General features: G+C 38.7%; 1 protein-coding gene and 1 long non-coding RNA gene across 2 annotated transcripts; one reads left to right on the top strand and one right to left on the bottom strand.

The window, feature by feature from the left end:
* Nucleotides 1-5,582: 5,582 nt before the first annotated feature.
* Nucleotides 5,583-6,490, top strand: LOC125480310. Its single transcript, XR_007260667.1, has 3 exons — nt 5,583-5,775; nt 5,924-5,997; nt 6,158-6,490. It is a non-coding gene; the product is annotated as an uncharacterized LOC125480310 (long non-coding RNA).
* Nucleotides 6,491-7,906: 1,416 nt separating this feature from the next.
* Nucleotides 7,907-9,499, bottom strand: LOC125480426 (senescence-specific cysteine protease SAG12-like). Its single transcript, XM_048591304.1, has 2 exons — nt 8,961-9,499; nt 7,907-8,827 (listed from the first exon to the last, which is right to left on the bottom strand). Exons 1-2 carry the CDS (start codon nt 9,397-9,399, stop codon nt 8,310-8,312), a joined length of 957 nt encoding a protein of 318 aa, XP_048447261.1. The 5' UTR covers nt 9,400-9,499; the 3' UTR covers nt 7,907-8,309.
* Nucleotides 9,500-9,822: the final 323 nt, after the last annotated feature.

Below are 9,822 nucleotides of genomic sequence, written 5' to 3'. Positions count from 1 at the left end.
CCGCTCTGTGTCGACAATGGCTTTGTTTCAAGTAGTGATTGGCAAGCTGGATGTGAAGAAGCAAGCATGATATTACCGGTTTATATAGAAGACGTTCGGGATGTCCAGCATGTGCATTTTACGTCTTATCCTGTGATTCGAGGGATTTCTTTTTGTCATAGATAACAACCCTGTCGTGTTTCAAGTTGATTGGAATCTGATACAAGTGGTGGATGAGAATTAGCTGCCATTGGAAGCTGAAAGAGCTACCCGTGGTGGGTTCCTAGCTTGAGAAAGTTGATGAAATGAAAGAGAAGCTGAAAGAGCTATCTGTGGTGGATGGAAGCATATTCTCTGCTCTCGTATTTGTGTGGTCATGGTTAAGTCACGTCAATATTTTATATTACTATTCTTTTTTATCTTATTATCTTTATAAAAAAAACAATATAAAATGTTAACGTGGCTTAATCGTGACCATACAAAACAAGAGTGCCCGGGAAGTGGGAGGGCAGAGAATATGCCTCCGTGGTGGATTCCTCGATTGAGAAAGTTGAAGATGAAATGAAAGAAAATGTCTTGGCATGATTAGGAAATGGATTTTCTAAACCTTCATGGTGATTGCTGGACTAGTACTGTGAAATCCCGTTCTCGGATTTCACTGTTATAATCTACGTATTTGTATTATTGAGATTTTATATTATTTTTTGAAAATTTATATTAGTTATTTGAAATTAGATTTCAATTAAACTAGGTACGAAGGGTGAAGTTTGGAAAATTATTATTTACTCATTGACTTTTTGAGGTCACAAGTAACGTTTTCGAATAGGTCTCAAAGCCACGAGCGCATAAACGAAAGCCGTTTGTGAGTCCGAGTTATGACGGTATAGTTACGGACATTTGAAGTTGTGAAACTTTAGGTTGTGAAAATTATTTAATTTCCACTAGAGGATAAAAGGGCCTTGGGTTAAAGGAACCGGTTAAGGGGATTATAAAAAGAACCAAGAAGGAGGAGGAAAAAAAAAAAAAAAAAGAAGGAAAATGGCTGCTGCTAACCCGTTTTGGGGTTGAATTGGACCCGTTAACCCACAAATTTGACCCACTTGTATCTCCTTCATCTGAACTCCGTTTTGAGTGATCTTAGTGTCCATGGAAAGCTCTTGATGAGCCCTACATCTTTGTAGTGTTAGATTTCCCAATTTCTTCCCCATTTTTCCTGTTCGAAGCCACAAACCCAAGGGTGTTCCGACAGCTTTATCCCTTTTTCCGGTGGCTCCGGCAAGTTTCACCGTCCATGACCACCACCAAAAGACTCCCCTCAACCCTAGGAACAAAGCACAAGCAGTGTTGGAGGCGTCAGAGTTCGATTGGAAGCCGAATTCGAAGCACACCCACCTAAGGATTTCGGCGGTTCGTGGCCAGTTTGGGGTTTTCCGGCCAAATTAGCCTTGGCCGCAGGCATAAAGTTTACTCTTCTCATTGAGATCTTCATTCCTGTAAATTTTGGTAATTTTTGGAAATAGTTGGATTTTTCTGGCGAGTCGGGGCAGCCGACCGCCACCCGCGGCGGTGCATGCGGTGGCGCGTGGCCTGTGGGCCGATGATGTCTTTTAAAGCACTTTTAGATGCCATGAGTTCATGTTTGATATCCGTACGACACAAATTAATTGTCTGGACTTAGCTTCTTTTTGATACGTGAATAGGTCAAAATATAAACCGATGATCTGACCGTTGGATCATCACCAAACTTTAAGACATTATAATAAGTAATATTTGAGGATGTTAGGAACTTACGGATCGGGAATCCAACGTACGGATCTTCCCGAATTGGATTTCTAAGTTTGTAAAATAAATTGTTGATCGCCACTTAACTTTAGTAATTGGCGGAGATCCAACTGTCAGATCGTGATGAGATTTTAATATGTTGTTCTTTGAGAATAATGTGGACCTTAGAAAGTTACGGATCTAGATTATGATGTGTGGATCTTCTGGATCAAATTTTGTAGCATTGTGGATCTTATTGTTGACCGAGAATTGACTTTTGGTCGACATGTCTCGAAACGTTCTAAATACTAAAATTAATACTACAAGGGACTAATTGAAGTCTAGTGGGCTTACATTGGTTAGAGAGTGACTTGAGTATATGAGATATGGATATTAACTTATTTTCTTTTATTAATATTGTGTGTGAATATGTCTTGGTCTTATAAATGGGATTTGTATTGAAATGTGATTTTATATATTAGCCATAGACTATGTTATTAAACATGAATTGGCTTGTGTACTTATGATGGTTGGGATATATTTGAGTTTAATTATCTTTTAGTACTGTGATTGATGTGTATGATTATTTTTTTTATGATAAGGTTATCCTAGAATCCTATTTGAAGTATGTTGTAGCACTTATATGCTTGTGTGACATATTAGTGATGGCCTTGAGAAGTTGATGGTGTAGATGACTACGTTGAAACTCATAAAGGTTGAGATGTGGTTAAGTTGTGTGTTGAAGTTATTGCACCATGTAGCAAGGTACATGGATGGTTCTGCTTGGTATATCCGCGATAGGGGACCCTACGTATTCAGGGGTGATCATGCCTGGTATATCCGCGTTGGGTGATCACCGCCTGCACGATTATGTTGAAACATAATGATGTATATGATGGATGAAATAGAAATCTTGATTATCATGTGGGTTATTATGTAGCTTGAATTGAATAATTCATGCTTGTCAAGTCCAAATGTTTGATTGAGGAATGTTATGCCTTTTTGGCTTGAACGAATCGTGTTATATGTCGAGTTATAGAGAAGTTGAACTATGAATGGCTTGATCCCTAATGAGGGTACGTAGGCAGTCTAACGAAGAGGTTAGATGCAGCCATAAAGTATACAAAAACTTATTATGCATCTGGATTTTGAATGATACTTTGTATATATTCAGGAGGTGGGGTATGTTAGATATACAAGTATTTGGTGACGTCACGTGTCCTTACTGGACGTATGTCAGGATCGGGGCGTGACAACTAATGGTATCAGAGCAATTGATCCTACTCTATGATATGCAACCTTCTCGAGTCTTGTTGGCGTGAATTACGATACGCATTGTGGTACATGATTTCACAATTTTTTTTAATGCATAAAGATGCATTCATGTGATATATGTTTATATATACGAGAATTATGATTTGCATTGGTATTACTTTGGTCAACTGGTCTTGAACCAATTGAATTACTAAAATTAGTATTACTAGAGACTTAGTGAAGCTTTGCGGACTTGCCTCGGTGAGTGACTTTAATTTATGTGATATTGGTGATTACCCTGTTTTCGTAATTGTTATTCTATGTGGATATGACTTGATTTTATAAATGTGTTTTTTGTTAAAATGTGATTCTTTTATAATTGGCCATCAATCTATGATTATTAAATGTGATTTGATTCATGGATTGGTAATATTTGGGAAAAGTGATTCGAATTGCATATTGAAATGTTTTGTAAATTGAGGGCTAGTAGTGGACTATGACCCTGCTTGGTTAATCCGCATTGAGGGACCATACTATATACATGGATCGCGCTTGGTTAATCCACGTTGGGCGATCCTTATGGCCATGTATGCTTAGGAGTGATCATGCTTGGTTAATCCGCATTGGGTGATCACTTCTTAACAGTTGTAGGAGTGACTCTGCTTGGTTAATCCGCATTGGGGGGTCACTGCCTGCTTGGTTACTTTCTCAAGGGTGGCTCTGCTTGGTTAATCTGCTTTGGGGGGCCACTTCCTGTTTGGTTACTTATGTAGGCTTCGGCCGAGCTGCAACCCTTTCATTATGTTGTATGAGATTATGGTTGTGAGATATTGTGATTTGTTTCAGATGAACTGTTGGATGTCTAGGTGACTCCTTCAAAGTTTTCAAAGGTTTGGCATTGATTTCTTATGAATGATTTATATTCAAGGTTTATAAATTGTGATTGATGGCTAGTTTTATTAATTGTATTACATACTTGGATTATTGTCCCTCACCCGAGCTTTGCAGTTATCCGAGTTTTGGTTGGCTAGTGCACCATTCTCATGATGTAGGCATGGATTATACATGTGATAAATTTGGGTAGATTACGAGAAACCACTAAATATTTTGGATTTCGTTGAGTTGTTCGAAATCCTTGCTCTTGCTTATTTTCATAAGGTTAGTCTGACCCTAGATTTGAGTGAATGGGGAGTAATCATAGTAGAACTTGTGAATATAAATGAATTCACCATGTTATTATTATGAATAGATTAGTGGATCAATGTGGCTTGAGAATAAGACTATGCTTCGTTGGTTCTTTGATATGTTACATGCTATGAATTATGGTATTATGTTGAACCATAGTGATTTATTTGATTGATGAAATCGTTGTTTCGCCAATGATGATTATGGTTAGACATTTTCAAATCTTATGGCCATGATAATTATAATTGAAAATTTTAATATTTATGAAAGTCATGATGATTTTATGAGCGGGAATGAAATCGCAACCCAAGGCTATGATTGGTTTAATATATAGTGGTGAATAATTGTGATTTGGAATTCCAATGAATGTGGCTAGAATTTTTGATATGTGATTTGCCAATTATGATGGTTTGGCTTGAAATTCTAATATTTATTTGACCAATGAGGGTTACGGCTGGAATTTATGATGTTTGTTTTGCTAATGATGAGTATGGTGAAATTTTCTGATGTTGGTATCACCAGTGGGTGTGGCTAGAAATTTTGAGGAAGAATCGTGGTAACGGCTATGTATAGTCAGTAATGGTAAGTGATTTTACCAATGCTTGTGGTCATTATGCTAGTATTTATCTAGCCAATGGTAGATGTGGTTTGATAATCTGGTATTTATTTAGCCAATTCGGATTGCGGCTTGATGTTTGATACATATTTTGCCAATGTGTATGACTAGACTTTCTAATAATTATTCTGTCAATAAATGTTGCTGGGAATCTAAGTATATGGGTGAGGATCACGATGATTTTCGTTGATTTATTTATTTTGAGCTTGAATAAACTCATAGACTGAGGTTATGATTTTATTCACTATAAATGGAATGATAGGGAAAGTTGTAATTATAAATTTGGTTGGTTTGGTTGCCAGAATCATGAGTATATTGATGAATTCTTATTAAATGTGGCATTCTTTGTGCTTGTACCAAGATTTGGTGTTGAGATCGTCTTGAAACGAAGATAATTGAAATTGTGAGTTGTGGTTCGATGTTGTCGAACTTGATGATAGTCAAATTCAAGTATAATGAAAGTGTGAATGTCATTCTAGCATCGTTATCTGTTAAATATGTGGCATTGGTGATTATGGAATTGATATTGAAATTTCGAGGACGAAATTTTATAAGGGGGAAAGAATGTGAAATCCCGTTCTCGGGATATTGTGTGCATTGAGAGTGCATCTAATATGTTAAATGTTGCTTACACAATGATGTGCTGTGTATATATCCATTGCTGGCTTCTATTTTGCTTATGTCTTATGTTGTTACAGACCGAAAAGAATAACCTCATGTTGTCTTTACGATTTTCTCGTACTTACAGGCTGGAGGTTCTTTAGGGACTGTATTTGTGTGAGATCTTAGGTGGCCACAGCAGCCAATCCTTCTTTCTGGGGTTGGGGCAGGTGAAGCAACCCATTCACCATGCGAAAGTGAGGTTTGGGAGGTTCAGTATGACCACTATGCAAAGTCTTCGAATGTGGGAAATGTTTCTTCACGTATCTTACCTACTATGATATGTTCAGAAGATGGTATCCTCGCTGTTGTTGAACAAGGTATGGTCCTTTGTGCTATTTTGTGGGATGGCAACCCATCATGGCTGATAGCTTCTTTATTTTCGAACGAACTGACCATTTGTAAAACCATATATTCTTGAAACTTGAAATGGGACTTAATAGTTTCAAATTGCCCGAATCTGTTTAGGTGAGGAACCCATCGAGCTGCTGGCAGAACCTTGTGCAATCAACAGCTTTGACATAGACCGACAATATCCTTCTGTAAGTAAAATTTTACCAATTTCTCTCTGTTCTCTGTGAATACATGAATTTGGATGGTTTTATGACGTTTTTAATGTGTTTAATCTGTTAATAAAAGAAAACGTGCTAGAAGAAGTGTAAAAAGTTACGTTCCTTACCAGTTCCACATTTTGCTGCACAGGATGTTATATGTAGTCTGGAGTGTGAATCTATAGCCGTCTTGACAAGGCCATGACATCCACAAATTGACATGTTCAGAGTTAAATGTGAAATCGAAGCTCGCCAATTTTCTGTAATTGAGAAATGAATCTCTGCGTAAAAAGATGTACGAACCAAGTTACGGATGATGTTTAAAAGCCTGTTTTGTTTTGGTTGCTGAAATTAGTCATCCTCTATGTTCGTTGATCGACTCAGTGTCCCTCCTCCGTACTGTACCGTTACGTGGGAATGAAAATGAAAGCTTATTAAACATTGTGTCCATTAAAAAGCTAAAGAAACTGGTTATTGTGCATTATTTGTTCGAAGAGTTGCATGGTTCAAATTTCGTATTTGCTTGGAAACCTTGTCTTTTTGCTTCTTTTGATACAAGGGCACAGGCGAACCCGTTGGGGATATATCCTCACAAGTCTACAACACTCTTCATGTGGTTAGGATATAACGGAAACTCTATATCCCCGGTTGTAGGTAAGAATAGAAATAATAAAAGATGACTTGCTCCTACACTAATCGAGATGACTAATTTCTCATTAGACTACAGCGATATTTGCGTACAGTTTACATGAAAATGGATTGACAACTACCTTCATCAAAATGGATTTCAGAAATGTCCATACGAGCATTCAGTTTACATGAAGAATGGTGCAAAAGGGGAGTTCTTAATTATTTGTCTCTATGTAGATGACTTGTTGTTTACAGGAAACAATGAAGCAATGTTCTGTGAGTTCAAGCAATCCATGTTCAGTGAATTCGAGATGACTGACAATGGATTAATGTCATACTTTCTTGGCATAGAAGTGAAGCAAGGAAGTGACGGTATCTACATCTCTCAACAAAAGTACATGAGAGATATATTGGAGAAATTCAATATGGACAAGTGCAATATTGTCAACACTCCAGTTGCAACTGGATTGAAGCTGTCCAAGGAAGGAGAAGGTGAGTTTGTAAACTCAACCGTGTACAAAAGCTTGGTTGGAAGCCTAAGGTACCTTACAATCACAAGACCTGATATAGTTTATGGTGTTGGACTCGTGAGTCGATACATGGAAACCCAAGGGAGTCTCATTGGCTGGCCGCCAAGAGAATTTTGAGGTACATAAGAGGTACTCTAAACTATGGTCTATTTTATAATTTTGGTGAAGATGCAAAATTATTGGTTATTCAGATAGTGATTGGGGAGGTGACCAAGATGAAAGGAAAAGCACAACTGGCTATGTGTTTTTTCTAGGATCAACAGCTTTCTCATGGACTTCAAAGAAGCAATCAATTGTTGCTTTGTCATCGTGTGAAGCCGAGTACGTTGTTGTAGCCTCAACCGTGTGTGAGGCAATTTGGTTAAGAAATCTGTTGAAGTCAGTGTGTCATCCACAAGTGGAATCGACTGTGATTCATGTGGATAACATCTCAGCTATCAAGCTTGCTAGGAATCCAGTCCAACATGGAAGGAGTAAGCACATTGATACCAGGTTCCATTTTCTAAGGGACCATGTGAAGCAAAAGACAATTGAGCTTGTCTATTGTCACACAAAGGAACAAGCGGCTGACATCTTCACTAAGCCACTACCAGTTGAATCATTCCGGTTATTGCGTGAAATGCTAGGCATGAAGGCGTTTTGATTTGAGGGGGCGTGTTGGAAATTCAAATAAAAACAGGTTGTAAAAGGTTGCTGCTAGTTGTTAGTTTCTTTACAGGTTGTATCCACACATGCTGCAACTACAAAGTCTAAAGTTTCCTCCATGTGCTAGCTGAAATGGTGATGAAAGACAGCAAGTGTGCTGCCATGTGATGTGCTAGCAGGAAGACAGCAGTGTGCTGCTGTGTATTAGCCGAAATAGTGTTGATTGCAAGCTGGAAAGATAGCTGCATATGTGTGCTAGACTGTCCAAAGTTCTTGCATGTGTTTTAAAGGGTGTAAAGATGTTAAACACCCCATTCATTGCATGTGTTGTTGCATTGTTTATCAATTTCTGTTTTGTATAAATAGGCCATCTTGCTAAGCTTTATAGCATCCCATCCAAATCCCATTTCCATTCTCATTTTCAGCTTGTAAGCTTTAAGAGTTGTAAACTCTTCTAATATTTCAAAGTGTTTGTTATCACCAAGCTTGCTACTTCTTTCATATATCAAAGTCCAAGTGTTTTATCAAAGCTTGTTGCTTCCCTCCTTTCTCTATTTCTTTGTCCAATTTTATTGAGAGTGAAAGTGAGAGGTGTGATAGAGTTTGTAAACTTATCACCCACATATTTTGGTATTGAGTTAGTAAACTCTTGTGAATACCAACAGTATTGATGGCAACGGAGACTGGTTGCATGGATACAGCCTTGAGTAGATCGGTTTCACTGTTGGGATGCACCTCTGCATAACTAATAATCTGGGCGGCAGCCTCATTTGCCTTGTTCATGTCACTTGTTCCGGCACTGCCATCTGAACTCTGGTATGGGTAATTTTCTTCACTGACAATTCCTCCGTTTCGTTGAATGTATGCAAAGGCATTACCCATCCAACCACCTTGGCAGCCATTGTTATCTGTATCACAGTCCACAAGTTGTTGCTCAGACAGTGAGATCAATTTGCCAGTTTTGATTTGGGTAATCCCTTCGACTGCAGCCACTGCAGAAAATGCCCAGCAACAACCTGCATTTATTCGAACAAACGGATATGAATTAATTTCCGTAGGAATGAATGCACGAAGAAAGTAATTAATGCAATACATACATATGTACAAGGAAGCTTAGCCCTATGTTAATATGGTGGTTGGTGCTCTTACCACAGCTCCCTTGAAATTTTACTGGACTAACTGCTCCATTCTCCCTCCAGTCAATGTTTTGGGGAACATCAGCCAGGCTCAGGTTTTCGTATGTAAAAGATGCAGCTGTGGATGAGGTTGATTCAGTGGGCTGCTTGTATCCAGTATAATCCCTGAGGAATTCGTCATAGGTCATATCCGAAAATCGGTTGATGTGTAGGCTGTAAGTCATGTTCCCTTCACTGTTGAATTTCTCGACAAACTCCACATTGTTTTTGAAAATTTGGAAACGCCTTTCCTTCTCTGCGCTGTCCTGGTAAACGCGTCCATGCTTTTTCATCCACTGCTCATGTTTTGCAGCAATGGAAGCTTGGTACAATGTGCGGGACGTGGCTTCAGATGCCAAGGTCCCCAAGGTGACGAGTATGGTAACAATCAAAAGGTTTCTTTCAAAAGCCATTGCGGTGATGAGAGGGCGCTCTGTGTCGACAATGGCTTTGTTTCAAGTAGTGATTGGCAAGCTGGATGTGAAGAAGCAAGCATGATATTACCGGTTTATATAGAAGGCGTTCGGGATGTCCTGCATGTGCACTTTGTTGAAATTGTTAGGATGGGAATTTAGAAGGGAGCCAAATTTCCTGGCACATTCCACGGGTTGATGACTCAAGTCACGGTAAACTTCATCAATCAATCTAGCCCGAACGCTACGCTTGTTTTGTTTTCGCCGAGGAGTTTGTGTACAAAGAAGTTCGAACGATCCATTGATGAATCAAGGGTCTGATGACTACAAGTCCTTGGTCTATTGCTGAAGTCTTTGCCCCTTGGCCTTTAGTTTCCGTTAATGGTGCTGATGACCACAAATCTACCAATCTGCAGCAGTGAA

This window comes from the organism of the source record quoted next, unplaced genomic scaffold, assembly GCF_019419815.1.
Source record: "Pyrus x bretschneideri cultivar Hongxiangsu unplaced genomic scaffold, Pyrus_bretschneideri_v1 Contig33, whole genome shotgun sequence".
Taxonomy (NCBI): domain Eukaryota; kingdom Viridiplantae; phylum Streptophyta; class Magnoliopsida; order Rosales; family Rosaceae; genus Pyrus; species Pyrus x bretschneideri.
This window is presented reverse-complemented; position numbering and strand designations above follow the sequence as displayed.

Coding starts and splice junctions, on each gene's coding strand:
- LOC125480426 (XM_048591304.1), bottom strand. CDS start 9,399: ATGGCTTTTGAAAGAAACCTTTTGATTGTTACCATACTCGTCACCTTG. Junction 8,828..8,960: donor AAAATTTCAAGGGAGCTGTG/GTAAGAGCACCA, acceptor GAATAAATGCAG/GTTGTTGCTGGGCATTTTCT.